Source organism: Pleurodeles waltl, chromosome 5 (assembly GCF_031143425.1).
Source record: "Pleurodeles waltl isolate 20211129_DDA chromosome 5, aPleWal1.hap1.20221129, whole genome shotgun sequence".
Taxonomy (NCBI): Eukaryota; Metazoa; Chordata; class Amphibia; order Caudata; family Salamandridae; genus Pleurodeles; species Pleurodeles waltl.
In genome coordinates, this window is record NC_090444.1 from 160,123,604 (window position 1) to 160,140,323 (window position 16,720).

General features: G+C 47.6%; 1 protein-coding gene across 2 annotated transcripts in view; it reads left to right on the top strand.

The window, feature by feature from the left end:
• The window catches only part of TAF1A (TATA-box binding protein associated factor, RNA polymerase I subunit A), a 286,512-nt gene that overhangs the window by 97,692 nt on the left and 172,100 nt on the right, over positions 1-16,720 (top strand). For both annotated transcript variants that reach the window (XM_069233853.1, XM_069233854.1), the window contains exon 4: positions 6,919-7,032. In XM_069233853.1, the coding sequence (XP_069089954.1) occupies positions 6,919-7,032 (114 nt within the window). The remainder of the gene's footprint in view (positions 1-6,918; positions 7,033-16,720) is intronic.

Genomic DNA, 16,720 nt, shown 5'->3' on the forward strand with positions numbered 1-16,720 from the left:
TAGGAAAAGTAGTATATTGCAATGGTGACTGTCATTTTGGCCACATTTGCATTTTTCTGAATGTATGCCTCTTAGGTGCTTAGTGGGAAATCTTATGCTGATCATGGCAGCCTGAGTTAGTGATGGTCCAGCCCAGTGTTCAAAACTGTAGGCTTAAGTGGTTCATTGTGAAATTATGTGTCAACTGTCTCACAGGTCTGACCTGTTTATTATGAAAAGTTATGACAACAGCATTGTGCCTGACATATTTATTGTGAAAAGAATATTTCAAAGCCAGTATGCCTTTCATGGTGAATTTATTTTACAGATTACATTTCAGGCAAGGGTTTTGGTGTGGGTTGTTTTGATGGATCCTGTGCTTAGAAAATTTGCACCGTGAGAATCCTTATTAGGTCCTCTTACTATAGGGTGTACTTCGTTTTACTAACTAAAATTTTGTACATATTTGCCCTTTTTGGCAGTATACCTGATTGTCTTTTTGGAAAGCCTATGCTCAGTACAGTAGGCCTTTAACAGTGGATTGTTATTACACTGTTTTAAGGCCCATAAACAAGTATTGTGTTAGATGGGTTGTCACAAATTACAGTAGTATTCAAGGGAATTTGATGCTGGTCAACCCCTCCCCCAACCCGACAAATCATTGAGGTAGAAGTTTTCCCTTTGATAATCGTTGTTAGCACTTTTAGGAGGGATTGCATGTTTTTGCCAAATACAGTTTTGTATATACTTGTAGTTTTAGGACTGTATGGCTCATGGTTGCCTTGTGGGAAAGCCCATGTGAAATCCAATAAGCTTGATATAGCTATGGTGACAAGCCAATGATGAAGGCTAGAGGTACGGTTGGTTCATTGGGAAAAGTACACCAAATGATGTAGGCCTCACATATTTATTGTTAAAAGCCTATGTTAAAGCCAATATACCTTTAGGAGTGCATTGTTATTTCACCATGTTAACCCCTTTGCTGCCAGGCCTTTTCCCCCTCAGGTGCCAGGCCCTTTTTTTGCTATTTGGGGCAGTTTGTGCTAAGGCCCTCATAACTTTTTGTCCACAGAAGCTACCTACGCCAAATTTGCATTTTTTTTTTCTCCAACATCCCAGGGATTTTAGAGGAACCCAGAGTTTGTGGCTTTTCCTGGAGGACACCAAGAAAATAGCCAAAATACAGCGAAAATTTAGTTTAGAAAAAAAAAAAAATGGGAGTAAAGGGCTGCAGAAGAAGGCTTGTGTTTTTTCCCCTGAAAATGGTATCAACAAAGGGTATGCAGTGCTAAAATCACCATCTTCCCAGCTTATAGGAACAGGCAGATTAGAATCGGAAAATCACATTTTTTTCAACACAATTATGGCATTTTACTGCGACATACCCCATTTTTACTATTTTTTTTAGCCGTCTTTCCAGTTAGTGACAGAAATGGGTGTGAAACCAATGCTGGATCCCGGACAGCTAAACATTTAGGAGAAGAAGCCATAATTCTGAATTCAGCAAGGGGTCATTTGTGTAGATCTTACAAGGTTTTCCTATAGAAAATAACAGCTGAAAAAAAACAAATATTGAAATTGAGGTGGAAAAAACCTGCCATTTCGCTCCACGTTTTACTCTTAACTTTTTCCTGCGATGTCAGATTTTCAAAAGCAATATACTGTTACGTCTGCTGGACTCTTCTGGTTGCGGGGATATATAGGGCTTGTGGGTTCATCAAGACCCCTAGGTACCCAGAGCCAATAAAGGAGCTGCACCTTGCAATGGATTTTCATTGTATACCGGGTACACCGCAATTTATTTGGTGAAATATAAAGAGTGCAAAATAGGTATCAAGGAAACCTTTGTATTTGGGCACAAGATAAGGTGTTGAGAAGCAGTGGTTATTTGCACATCTCTGAATTCGGGGTCCCCATACTAGCATGTGAATTGCAGGGCAGGTCGTCTTTTTTACACCCTGTCTTACGTTTGGAAGGAAAAAAATGTAGAGAAAGACAAGGGGCACTAACACTTGTTCTTCTATTCTGTGTTCCCCCATGTCTCCCGATGAAAATGGTACCTCACTTGCGTGGGTAGGCCTAATGCCTGCGACAGCAAACATGGACACATCACATTTTTACATTAAAATCTCACATGTTTTTTGGAAAGTGCCTAGCTGTGGATTTTGGCCTTTAGCTCAGCCGGCACCTAGGGAAATCGAGCAAAACTATAAATTTTTTAATACTACACACCTAGGGGAATGGGTGATTTGTGGGGCTCTCACCAGGTTCTGCTACCCAGAATCCTTTGCAAACCTCAAAATTTGGCACAAAAAGAACACTTCCTCACATTACGGTGAGAAAAAGTTCTGGAATCTGAGAGGAGCCACAAATGTTCTTCCACCCAGCATTCCCCCAAGTCTCCCGATAAAAAAGGCACCTCACTTATGTAGGTAGGCTTAGTGCCCACAGCAGGAAAGGTCCCAAAACACAACATGGACACATCCCATTTTCCCAAAGAAAACGGACCTGTTTTTTGCAAAGTGCGTAGCTGTGGATTTAGGTCTCTTGCTCATCCGGCACCTAGGAAAACCTAGCAAACCTGGACATTTCTGAAAATTAGACACCTAGGGGAACACAGGATGGGGTAACTTGTGGCGCTCTCACCAGGTTCTGTTGCCCAAAATCCTTAGCAAACCTCAAAATTTGGCTAAAAAAACACTTTTTCCTCACATTGCGGTGCTGCAAAGTTCTAGAATCTGAGGGGAGCCACAAACTTCCATCAACCGAGCATTCCACCAGGTCTCCTGGTAAAAATGGTACCTCACTTGTGTCGGTAGGCCTAGTGCCCGCATCAGGAAATGTCCCAAAACACTATGTGAACACATCAAAAAATCAAATACAAAACTACCTGTTTTTGCGGGGTTGGGGGCCACCTGCATTTTTGGGTCTGGGATCAGCAGCCGTTTAGGGAAACCTATCAAACCCAAACATTTCTGAAAACTAGAAACCTAAAGGAGTCCAGGGAGGTGTGACTTGCGTGGATCACCCAGTGTTTTCTTACCCAGAATCCTCAGCAAACCTCAAATATAGCTAAAAAAATTAATTTTTCCCACATTTCTGTGTGGGATCACCACACCAGCCCAAACTTCCTACCACCCAACGTTCTCCTGAAACCTCTCTTGTGTAGGTGGGCCAAGTGCCTGTGACAGGGAAGAGCTAAAACATGTCGAAAATGAGGGGCAACCAAAGCAGGTCCAAAAGGGCAGTTTGGGGAAAAAAATGTTTTTAGGCTGACAAGTGGGGCAGAATTGTTTTCGGCATAGGTGTGACAATGCTGGGTGGTAGGAATTTTGTGGGATTCCTGCAGATTCCGGAAGGTTCCGTCACAAAAAATGTGGGGAAAATGTGTTATTTCAAGCAAAGTTGCAGGCTTGCAGGGCATTGTGGGTAAGAAAATGGTGCGGGTGCATGTGAAGCACATCACCCTGGACTCACCCAGATGTTTAGTTTTCAGATGTGTCTAGGTGTCGTAGATTTTTCTACACAGCAGCATCCCAAAGTCCAAAAAGTGCAGCCCTCACCATTCCAAGTGGGGCGACTTTGAGAGTTAGACAAGCTCTCATGGCCCAAATGTAAAACCAAAACCTAAAATAATCAAATGTCCTCTTGCTTGCCATGGGATAAGATGTTTTAGTGTGTGGGGGGAGAGCTGAAAGACTGTTACCCCCTTCATTTGGGGTGGGGGCATAACCATGCCCATACTGGTTGGTAGCTACCACCCCACTATTTCTTTAAATCACCTGGCATCTAGTAGGCTTTCTGCCCCCCTAGGGAGTGGATTGGGTGTAATTGCCCCATCTACCGACTGGTGTGCAGAACAGCTTTCTCCCAATTTATTTGACCTATTATTGGCCTTACCCCCACCCTCTCTTTTTTGTATTTTTTTGTATTTTTTTTAAATAAATCTTCCCTGGTGAGCTTTCTGACCCCCTTGGGGGCAGATGGATCTTACAAAAATAGGCTGATCTGCCCCCAACGGGGGCAAAAATGGCCAACAGTAATGTGCCCCCATGGGCAGATCAGCCTAATTAAACTAGGTGCAAAGAAAAAAGCCCCTCCAGGGGAGTGACCTTTGCCAAAGGGGTCGCTCCCCTTTATTGTTTATCAAAAAACACACTCCCTGGTGTCTAGTGGGCATTTCTGCATCCTGATTGCATCACGATCAGGCCGCAGAAATGCTCAAGAGAGACATGAAAGGAAAGAAAAGCCCTTTCCTTTCTTTTGATGCCTCTCCCGCCCCCCTGCAAGCACTTCTCTTCCGAGCGTGGTGGGGGCGGTCTCTGATGAGGTCAGCACGTTATTGTGCACTGACTTCATCAGACGTCATGGGGGGTCGGGAAGGAAGGGGAAGCGATTCCCCTTCCATCACTGCTCATTGGAGGGGGGTGCGAGGCCTTCGGGGGGAGCTCCCCCGAGGGCTGGTACCAGGATGAGGTGGTCTCGTCCTAGGCAAACGTGACCGAGGGCGAGACCACCTCGTCCTGGGCACCCGAGGTGTTAAAGGCTTTAGACAGGTATTCTGTTACATGGAATATCACAGATTACCATAATAGTAAAGGGTTTTTAGTCTGGTTTTACCTCCTTTGGCATAGACCATTTGAACTGTGATCATAAGTGCTAAACCCCGTTAGTAATTAATGACAGGCTAAGCTGCCTGCCATACTCTTAAAAACATAGCGAGTCCTAAAAAAAAAATACATTTGTATACTTGAACGGAGTAATGTTAGGTCAGCCTTATTCTTCTAGTGGTCTGTTTGAGTAAAAGTAAATAGCTTGGCTCAGTGGGTCAGCCTGCTTAACCGATTGGCTCTATTGCCTTGTGAGTGATGACATATATTGCCATATTGCAAGGGTTTTCCATTTTCCCCTTTAATTTATTTCTTCCTTCTTTTTATTATAGGTCTAAGAACCTCCTGCAACTCATTTATTCTGTGGTTGTCTGCATCCTACTCAGCAAATGCTTCTGAACCCAGTGGCCTAATTGATTTTTTTTTTTTCACTTTAAATCATAAATTTTGAGATTCAAAGATGCCACAACATGTCATGTTTACCGAGCAAATATCTTGGTATGGTATTGTGCATAGTGGGCCTTGTTTTACGGAGTCAAGATGAGAGATATTGCTTGTAAACGTGGTGGTCTTATTCAAACTTGAAAACTGTACATTATGTGCAATACCATTGCATGGCAGCTGTCCATTGCTATGTATAACTTTAAAAAAAAATTTTTTATCGCTTGCACATTCCACTTTCTCCCCCCGTGTTAAGCCCTTTTTCAATATTTGAGGCACTTTGCAATTAAACTTTCATAACTTTTTCCCACGAGCGCAAATCTGTGTCTACCCTGTTCATGCATTTATGCGTTTTTTTAAGTGATAGTCAATTTCTGCTCTTTTTTGTGCTTTTTTTGTGATGGAAATAGGTGTATAATCAATTGATAAACTCAGAAAACTAAACATTTCTGGCAAGTAGATAAAATTTGGAATTCTTCAATTGGTCATTTGTTTACATCGCTCATGGTTTTCCCAAACAAACTTGTCCTTGAATTAAAAAAAAACATTTAAAAAAACAATGAAAATAAGTAGGGGAAAAATAGAAACAGGTGACAAGGTATTCATCTGTAATTTTGTTCACTCATGGCCGATTTACAAAAGTTACATACTGTTACATCCATAATACTCTTGTGGTTGCAGGGTTGTGTGCTTTTTTGGGTTGTCCGAGAGCATTCCAAACAGTCAACAACTGAGCTGCAGTTTATAATGATTTTTCATTGTTTACGGACCATGCATCAATCACTCTGGTAAAATCTAATGAATGAAATGCAGTGTATGCAGGAAACATATCATAAACTAAAGAATAGTGGTGATTTGTACAACTTTGAATTTGGGGATACTTGTACTATGATGTGATTTAGAGGGAATTTTCCAAAATGTCTTTCTTGTACTCTGACTTACATTTGTAGGTCCAGCATAGTGAGAAACTCAGTTGATGATAACAAATGTTCTACTGTTCTCTTTAACCTCGCTTCTGATAAAAATGGTACTCCACTTATATGGCTGGGCCTAACAACCTCAACAACTACTGGCTGAACTTAGATTGCGTGAAGCCCGTGTGGTGTCTGTGATGTGTTGACATTGTTACAGTCAGGTCTGTTATAACCATGTGTATTAGTTTGCTCCACACTAATGAGGTTTCAGTTGAGAGAAGTATGCAGTTGCAGAATGGTAAGACTTTGACCATTGGCTCGAATTGCTTGAGTTTTTTGTCATACATATATGGACAAAAATGGCCGCCTTTACCCATACTTTGTAATTTGCATGGCATTCTGGGTTGAAAAACATGCTGATCCACACAGGCCACACCACCATGGATTCCCTGGACCTCTAGGTTTCAGAAATGTCTAGGAGTTGTTGGGTTTCCGAATTGCCTGTTGACTTGGAAACCTAGCAGTACACTAGTCAAGCCTCCGAATTAGTGTGAACAAACTCCAGTTTCCAGTGATTCCCCAGTGATAGCACACTGTTCTGCAACTTGTGACTCTTCTTTACTCCGTATGTTTACAGCTTTTGCCATCCATTGATCTTTCGAAACTCATTGACTTATTGTTTGACTCACCTCTTCTGCCAGCCATTACAACACTACCTTGAGTACTAAAGGTTAGATAATCACAAAAAAGTGTTAACCACTAGAGGGAAGTTAATTACTGCATTGCCTCTTGCTAAGGCACTTCATGTTAAATTTTAGCAATTGTTGATGAGCCAGTCATGCTTTTGTTCGTAATAACTGTTTAGATTCCATCCATGTCTGCTCTCTGTTATTTCAATGTTCAGACTTTGGGCTGGATATTGTGACATTGAATTCACAATTAACCCATATCTATGCTATCTTGTTATTTTTCAGGTAATTTGGAAACTAGGAACTGAAATTTTGCTCCATCATCCAAAAAGCAAAATAGACGATATCAACTTGTTTGCAGACAGAATGAAGAACTTAGGAGTCAACAATTATTTGAAGGTGAATATAACCCTAATGCATTTGCCAGATTGTGCCTCGTGTTCAGTTGTGTAATGACAAAATAGTTAATTGCAGTATTTTCATGTTTGCATTGTTCTAATTTTCAACCTTGTGCCACTTCATCGTTGTCTCAGAAACTGTACCTTGGTAGTTCAAACTTTTGAGCCAAGTGTAAAGGTTGAGTTTGCCCTTCTGTGAGCCACTGAGACTTTTATGTTTCTGCATTTTGATTTTGTCTGCATATCTGCCTCAGCTGGCTCTCCTTGGTTTCAGCCGTCCAGCATTCTGAGCCGCACTCATAAAGTGAGTGTAACCTGATGACAGCCTTGTTTACTAGTCTACCTGTGTGGGCGATGGATACTTGTATTTGGATATCTGAAGAGAACATTTTTATTTAGTTACTCATCTGTTTCATGATGTGCACCATCACAATATAAACATTATGGGCACTACTTATAATAATTAACCACAGAAATATACGTGAGGTTTTTGGTTCCGTCTGATGGACTGCAGTGTAGGTTGAGTTGAAAGATTAGAGGTTACACAGTTCGAGTAAGTATTTTCTGTACTAGTGAATGGATTATTTTGGGCTTGGATGTTTTTTAAATGTTTTGCCCACCTGTGCTTTGCATGCCTGCAAACTAGATCTTCTAAGTGTGACATGTTGGCAAGTTCTTTTTTTATGATTTATTTTACCGTAGGATAAAAGGCAGTTGTAATTTAGTTAGATCCGATACATATTGATATCTTAAGGTTGGAGTTGAATGGCTCCATCCGTGCTTAAATGAACGTTCATGGGGCCCACAGTAATATTTAGCCTTGGATGGGCCATTAATCAGTGGGCCACTAATAGTTAACCAAGTGGTGAATCTTGTGGCCTCCAGAGGTCCAGGGAGCCCTTCTAACTCAAGGCTAAGTATGCCAGAAGCATCTGCTCTGATTCACCGTGATCTGCCCCGTCTAGTCAAATCAAATCATTAACATTTATAAAGCGCGCTACTCACCCGTGCGGGTCTCATGGCGCTAGGGGAAAAAGGGGGGGTTATCGCTGCTCGAACAGCCAGGTCTTTAGGAGTCTCCGGAAAGCGGAGTGGTCCTGGGTGGTCCTGAGGCTGGTGGGGAGGGAGTTCCAGGTCTTGGCCGCCAGGAAGGAGAAAGATCTCCCACCCGCCGTGGAGCGGCGGATGCGAGGGACAGCAGCGAGTGCGAGGCCAGAGGAGCGGAGGAGGCGGGTGGGGACGTAGAAGCTGAGGCGTCTGTTGAGGTATTCCGGTCCCTTGTCGTGGAGGGCTTTGTGTGCGTGGGTGAGAAGTCGGAAGGTGATCCTTTTGCTGACTGGGAGCCAATGCAGGTGTCTCAGGTGTGCGGAGATGTGGCTGCTGCGGGGTACGTCGAGGATGAGGCGGACCGAGGCGTTTTGAATGCGTTGCAGGCGATTTTGGAGTTTGGCTGTGGTCCCGGCGTAGAGGGTGTTGCCGTAGTCCAGGCGGCTCGTGATGAGGGCGTGGGTCACGGTTTTTCTGGTGTCGGCGGGGATCCAGCGGAAGATCTTGCGGAGCATGCGGAGGGTGAGGTAGCAGGCGGAGGACACGGCGTTGACTTGCTTGGTCATGGTGAGAAGAGGGTCCAAGATGAAGCCGAGGTTGCGGGCGTGGTCTGTGGGGGTCGGTGCGGTGCCGAGGGCCGTGGGCCACCAGGAGTCGTCCCAGGCGGACGGGGTGTTGCCGAGGATGAGGACTTCCGTTTTTTCAGAGTTCAGCTTTAGGCGGCTGAGCCTCATCCAATCTGCGACGTCCTTCATACCCTCTTGTAGGTTGGTCTTGGCGCTGGCGGGGTCCTTGGTGAGGGAGAGTATAAATTGGGTGTCGTCGGCGTAGGAGGTGATGATGATGTCGTGCTTGCGTACGATGTTGGCGAGGGGGCTCATGTAGACATTGAAGAGTGTCGGGCTGAGCGATGAGCCTTGAGGTACGCCGCAGATGATCTCGGTGGGTTCTGAGCGAAACGGAGGGAGGTAAACTCTTTGGGAACGGTTTGCGAGGAAGGAGGCGATCCAGTCCAGGGCCTGTCCTTGGATCCCGGTGGAGCGGAGGCGGGTGATTAGGGTGCGGTGACAGACGGTGTCAAAGGCAGCCGAGAGGTCGAGAAGAATGAGGGCGACTGTTTCACCGTTGTCCATCAGGGTTCTGATGTCGTCTGTGACTGAGATGAGGGCGGTTTCAGTGCTGTGGTTGGTTCGGAATCCGGTTTGTGAGGGATCGAGCAGATTGTTGTCTTCCAGGAAGGTGGTCAGCTGTTTGTTGACGGTCTTCTCTATTACTTTGGCTGGGAAAGGCAGAAAGTTTTTCATGTCGCTCGGGTCAGCTGTAGGTTTCTTTAGTAGAGCGTTGACTTCGGCGTGTTTCCAGCATTCGGGGAAGGTAGCAGAAGAAAAAGAAGAGTTGATGACGGTCTGGAGGTGCGGGGCGATGATGTCGTCGGCTTTGTTAAAGATGAAGTGCGGGCAGGGGTCCGAAGGGGCGCCGGAGTGGATAGAGTTCATGATGGATTTGGTTTCTTCCGTGTTGATGTGGGTCCAGTTGTTGAGGGTGATGGCCGGGGATGCGGGTTCGGTGGTGTTTGGTTGGGTCTGGTGTCCGAAGCTGTCGTGGAGGTCGCTGATCTTGCGATGGAAGAAAGTGGCGAGGGATTCGCACAAATCCTGTGAGGGCGTGACGGCGTTGGCGTTGGCGTTGGGGTTGGAGAACTCCTTGACAATGCTGAAAAGTTCTCTGCTGTTGTGGCTGTTTTTGTCCAGTCTGTCGGTGAAAAAGTTCCTTTTGGCAGCGCGGATCAGGTGGTGGTGTTCGCGGGTAGCGTTCTTGAGGGCGGTCATGTTGTCAGCGGTGTGGTCCTTGCGCCAGGCTTTCTCAAGGGCGCGACAAGTTTTCTTAGATTCTTTGAGGGTGTCAGAGAACCAGAGAGGTTTTTTGGTGTTGGTCTGTCGATGCGTGCGTTTGAGGGGAGCAAGGTTGTCTGCGCAGTTGGAGATCCAGTTTGTGAGGTTGAGGGCTGCGTCGTTGGGGTCGGTGGTGAGGGTGGATTGGTTGGCGGCGAGTGCGGAGAGGAGTTGCTCTTCAGGGATCTTGTTCCACTGTCGACGAGGGATGGGTTGAGTGCGGAGGTGGCGGGTCTCGCGTCGGAATGTGAAGTGGACGCAGCTGTGGTCGGTCCAGTGTAGGGCGGAGGTGTGGCTGAAGAAGACGTGTTTGCTGGCAGAGAAGATAGGGTCGAGCGTGTGTCCGGCGATGTGGGTGGCGGTGTTCACCAGTTGTTTGAGGCCGAGGTTGGCGAGGTTGTCGAGCAGGGTGGTGGTGTTGGGGTCGTTGTTTTGTTCCAGATGGAAGTTGAGGTCGCCTAGGAGGATGTAGTCCGGTGAGGCGAGGGCGTGCGGGGAGATGAAGTCGGCGATGGCGTCGCTGAAAGGGGCGCGTGGTCCGGGAGGACGGTAGACGAGGGATCCTCTGAGGGTGGTCCTCGGGTCTGTGCGAATCTGAAAATGCAGGTGTTCAGCGGCGAGAGGGGTGTCTTCGGTGGAGATGGTGACGCTGATGGAGTCTTTGAAGACGATGGCGATACCTCCTCCTGCTTGGTTGGTGCGGTCTTTCCTGGAGATCTTGTAGCCTTCGGGGATGGCGGTGGCGATGTCTGGAGCAGAGGAGGCGTTCATCCTGGTCTCCGTGATGAAGGCGACGTCCTGTGGAGTCCAGGAGGTCCCAGAGTTCAACGGCGTGTTTGTGGACGGAGCGAGCGTTGACTAGGATGCACTTGAGGTGGTTGATGGCGCGTGGGCTTGTGGTCGTGGTAGTTGCGTGGTGGAAGATGCGTTTGCAGGAGTTGCAGGCGAAGGGTCCATGGGTGCGTTTGGGGTGAGCTTGGAAGCAGGTGTTGGAGCGTCCTGGGTTGAGGGCGTGGAGGGTGGTGGGGTCGTAGCGGATCAGCGGGGCTTGGGAGAGCTGGGGACCAGGGGTTGTGGCGCTGGGCGCGGGCCAGGGGCAGACAGGCGCAGACGGGCTTGCCTCTGGTGCGCCTCTGGCGCGCCAGCGGCGCGCCCGCTGCGTGGTCGCACAGCAGCAGCCATATGAGGTGGGGGAGGGGTCAGCTGGGGGCGAATGGGAGCTGGGGGGTGGGGGCGTGCAGGAGGTCGCGGCGGGAAAGCGCGAGGGAGGGGGGAGAGGTAGAGTGAGAAGAGCTGGGGGAGGGGGATTTAAGGGTGGAGGGGGGTGAGTGTTAGGAGGTTTAGGAGATTAGGGAGAAAGATAGGAGTAGGGTTGTGAAGATAGGGGAGGGGGGGTTGTAGAGGTGGGTGAGGGTGAGAGGTAGAGTGAGAGGATAGGAAGATAGGTAATAGAGGGGGTGGCGGGAGGGGGGGAGAGATAGAAAAATAGATAGAGAAAATAGATAGAGAAATCGATAGATAGAGAAATAGATAGAGAGATAGGAAGATAGGAGGAGGTGGAGAGTGAGGGAGTTAGATAGTGGGATAGAGAGATAGGTAGATAGGAGGAGTGAGGGAGGTAGATTGTGAACGGGTTAGATAGGGGAGATAGAGAGGGGGATGCGAGTGAGGGAGGGGGATGAGGCAGGAGCAGGAGGGCAGGCGCAGGGAGAAGACGACGGAGGAGGCAGAAGAACAGAAGAACGCAGAAGAAGATACAGAAAACGAAGAACAGAGGGCAGAAGACCACAGAAGAACACAGAAGAAGATACAGAAAAGGAAGAACAGAGGGCAGAAGACCACAGAAGAACACAGAAGAAGATACAGAAAACGAAGAACAGAGGGCAGAAGACCACAGAAGAAGATGAGGAGGAAGAGAGGCGACAGGAGAGGCTGAGAAGCACACAGAAGAAGAGAGAAGACGAGAGAAGACGGGGAAAAGAAGAGTACAGAAGAAGATTACAGACGAGGAGCGAGGAGGAAGAACAGAGAAGAAGAAAAGAAGAAAAGAAGCAGGAGCAGGAGAGAGGGTGAGTAGCGCGGGGCAGAGCGAGGGGCTGGGAGGTACTTACTGTGAGGAGGGTCTCAGGAACTCAGGAACCTGGAGGAGCTGCAGCGGCAGGGGGAGTGACCTACCCTTGGGTCAAGGGTCGCTACCACTGTCGCGCAGCGGCCGCCATATGAGGTAGGAGGGGGGGGAGGGGTCAGCTGGGGGCGAATGGGAGCTGGGGGGCGGGGGCGTGCAGGAGGTCGCGGCGGTAAAGCGCGAGGGAGGGGGGGACAGGTAGAGTGAGAAGAGCTGGAGGAGGGGGGTTTAAGGGTGGAGGGGGTGAGTGTTAGGAGGTTTAGGAGATTAGGGAGAAAGATAGGAGTAGGGTTGTGAAGATAGGGGAGGGGGGTTGTAGAGGTGGGTGAGGGTGAGAGGTAGAGTGAGAGGATAGGAAGATAGGTAATAGAGGGGGTGGCGGGAGGGGGGGAGAGATAGAAAAATAGATAGATAGAGAAATCGATAGATAGAGAAATAGATAGAGAGATAGGAAGATAGGAGGAGGTGGAGAGTGAGGGAGTTAGATAGTGGGATAGAGAGATAGGTAGATAGGAGGTGTGAGGGAGGTAGATAGTGAACGGGATAGATAGGGGAGATAGAGAGGGGGATATGAGTGAGGGAGGGGGATGAGGCAGGAGCAGGAGGGCAGGCGCGGGGAGAAGACGACGGAGGAGGCAGAAGAGCCGAAGGCAGAAGACCGGAAGACCGGAAGACAGAAGAACGGAAGACCGGAAGACCGGAACACAGAAGAACACAGAAGAACACACAGAAAACGAAGAACAGAGGGCAGAAGACCACAGAAGAAGATGAGGAGGAAGAGAGGCGACAGGAGAGGCTGAGAAGCACACGGAAGAAGAGAGAAGGAGAGTGAAGACGGGGAAAAGAAGAGTACAGAAGAAGATTACAGACGAGGAGCGAGGAGGAAGAACAGAGAAGAAGAAAAGAAGCAGGAGAGAGGGTGAGTAGCACGGGGCAGAGCGAGGGGCTGGGAGGTGGGGGGGTACTTACTGTGAGGAGGGTCTCAGGAACTCAGGAACCTGGAGGAGCTGCAGCGGCAGGGGGAGCGACCTACCCTTGGGTCAAGTCTAGTAAAGGGTAGAAGGTAATCCGAGCAGATAGCCTTTTGCTTCCGTGCATAGATCTCCTGTATTTCGGAATTCAAGGATTGTAGCTTCTGTGGTGTCCACATTGAAACTTTCATAAATTCACATGCTTTGAATTATTTTACATCCACAGGCTGGCAATTCTCAGTATAAGTAAAGAAAAACGTATTGACATTAACAACTTATTTACTCAGTATCTTCAGAAACAGCTCTTTGTTTGTTTCTGAGAGGAAATTTGCAGCACTACTTTGCAATAAATTCCTGTAGAATGTATCCAAAATATTTATATAACTCTTCCATGTTTAACAGAGTGTTTCCCACTGCCTCTGGCAGCAATACCAAGAGATACTGGGCTTCTGTCGTGAGCGTCTGGGACTGAACTGCAAAGTCATGGCTGAATTTACAAAAGAAGACAGAGGTTTCTTTTCAATGAATGTCAGTTTGGCTAGTGAAAAACGTGCTTGTGGATGGATGACATTTGCTGTGAATGTATCTGTTGACTTAGCATGCACCATCATCAGGAACATTGACATTTATAAGGGTTCATCTCCAAACCTATTGACAAATAACACTGATGTTCTTTTTATCTTTCTTCTTTAGTTATTTTAATGAGAGAGAATATTTTTGTGTAGAATTGGCCAAGGTATACCCCTGACCATATGCAAGCAGGAAAAATCTTTGATGTCCTCTCCTAGACTAAAAGATAAAGGAGTAGATAAATTGAAAAGTGGGTTAAAATATAAACGGCACCAGTCTGACCTAGGTAGCCATTTAGATAGAGCCTACCATTCACAGCTGCTAATTCATCATCAGCATAATCTCTTCTTGTGGAGCTTCCTAAATCCTTGTAGACAGAGATATTGTTGCCCCTCCATACCATACCATTTTTAGAAAAGCTCTTGTCAGCAAGCCGGCGTACTGCATGTTTGTCTACAAGGCCACTGTTTTCTCAACAACATCCTGGCCTACTACCTTTCCATCATCCAAATGTCTAGCAACCAAGTCTCCACTAACAACTTCCCACTGCCAGCTCTTGTGACCCCAGTGTAAATTATACAAAAAACATGATTCTTTATTCTGGAGATGCTGGCACACATTACGCACCTTTCACTGTTCTGAATAGAATTGAAACTTTCTGTCTTGAAACCTAAGAAGTTTTTTATTCTCTTTCAGGACAAGAGTGTAGGAAAGTACCATCTTTCTTGGCATGTTACCCTCAATTGCTGCCTGTTTGTCAGTATGTTTTGCCTCATAGTTTGTGGCCTAATGTGTGTGTTGTCAGTATGCTTAACTGTGTCACTGAAGTTCTGCTAACCAGAACTCCAGTGCTTATGCTCTCTCCACTTCAAATTAGTTACTATAGTTTAGTAACTTCATATTCCAATTGGCACACTGGACCAACCGTATAAGTCCCTAGTATATTGTACCTAGGTACCCAGGGCACTGGGGTTCCAGAAGATGCTTATGGGCTGCAACATTTCTTTTGCCACCGATAAGGAGCTCAGACAAACCTTTCTTCAGGACTGCCACTGCAGCCTGAGTGAAATAGTGCACACACTATTTTACAGCCATTTTCACTGCACTTAAGTAACTTATGAGTCACCTATATGCCTAACCTTCATTTACTGAAGGCAAGTGCGAGGGCACCCTTGCACTAGCAAACGTGCCCCCACACTGTCCAGGGCCAATTTCGCAGTCTTTGTGAGTGCGGGATACCATTACACGTGTGCACTACATATATGTCAATACATATATGTAGCTTCACAATGTTAACTCCGAATATGGCCATGTGAGGTGTCTAAGATCATGGAATTGTCCCCCCCATTCCAAATCTGGTAATGGGGGGCCAATCCCATGCATCTTGGGGGCTCCACCATGGACCCCCAGTACTGCCAAACCAGCTCTCTGAGGTTTCCACTGTAGCCCCAGCTGCTGCCACCTCAGATGGGTTTCTGCCCTCCTCGGGTCTGAGCAGCTCAGTCCCAGGAAGGCAGAACAAAGCATTTCCTTTTGTATGGAGGGAATTACACCCTCTCCCTTTGGAAATAGGTGTTACAGGCTTGGGAGTGGTAGCCTCCCAGAGCCTCTGGAAATGCTTTGAAGGGCACAGACGGTGCCCTCCTTGCATAAGCCAGTCTACACCGGTTCAGGGACCCCCAGTCACTGCTCTGGCACAAAACTGGACAAAGAAAAAGAGAGTGACCACTCCCCTGTCCATCACCACCCCAGGTGTGGTGCCCAAAGCTCATCCAGTATGTCCCTCGCGTTAGCCATCTTGGATTCCAAGGTGTGGGAACACTCTGGAGACCTCTGAGTGGCCAGTGCCAGCAAGTGACGTCAGACACACCTCCTGATAGATGCATACCTGGGTAGGTAGCCAATCCCCCGCTCAGGGCTATTTAGGGTCTCTTCTCAGGGTGTTTCCTCAGATTCAGCTTGCAACACTTCTCCATGAATCCTCTGCTTCAGCTTCTGACCATCGGATCAACAGCAGACTGCTCCCAGGAACTGCTGTAACTGCAACAAAGTATCTAGGATGACTCCTGTGACCTTCAACTTCAGCTCCCACCAGCATTTGCAACAGTTTCCAAGGTGTGCACGCTCTTAGGACTCCCTGTCTTCACCCTGCACCAGAAGAACTGAAGGAATCTCCCGTGGAGTGACGGAGTCACTTCCCTGCTCCTTGCAGACACCTTCTGCGATGACGACCGGTTCTCTGGGGCTCTTCTCCTGATGACGAGCATGCTCCCTGGAACACAGGTGGTGGAGTAACTCGACCCAGACTGTTCTAAGGTCCAGCTGTTCAACTTTGGTGGAGGTAAGAGCTTGCCTTCCCGGTTTAGGACAGTACCCCTGTGCACAGCGTCATCTCCAGCTCCTTGGGCTTCTGTGCACTTCTTCCCAGAATCCTTTGTGCACAGTGTAGCCCAGGTCCCCAGCACTCCATCCTGCGACGCTGAGTTGTTCAGCCTGGGACCTTCTTTTGTTGTGCTGCACCAACCATATTTTGCACCTTCTTTGTCTCCGTGTCCTGGGACTCCCGTGGGTGCTGCCTGGTCATCTGTGGGCTCTCCCGAGTGTTGGAAGCCCCCTTTGCCTTCTCAGTCCGAGTTGAGGCCCCCAGGTCCCTCCTGGGTCCTGGCAGCGCCATTTTGACGCAAACCGCGACCTTGCTTGAACCAAGGCTTGTTGGACGAATCCAGCGACGCAAACAGCCTGCATCCAACATCGTGACGTGGGACATCTCCTGCACCATGCAGGAACCCGCAGCCATCTTCTTTGGTACTCTTCTGCAGACTTCTTCTAACCGGAGGATCCTCTTTTGCACCATCTTCTAGGTTGGCAGGGGCTCCTGTCCTTCCTGGAATCTTCTGCGACTTCTGGACTTGGTCTCTTCTCTTCATGGGTCTTCAGTTCCAGGAGTCCACCATTTGTTGCTTGCAGTCTTGCTAGGTTCTTGCAATAACTCTTATCACGACTTGTAGTGTGTCCTGAGGAAACTTGCAATACTTTACTCCTACTTGCGTGGGCTCTGGGGTGTTGTATTTTACTTACCTTTGG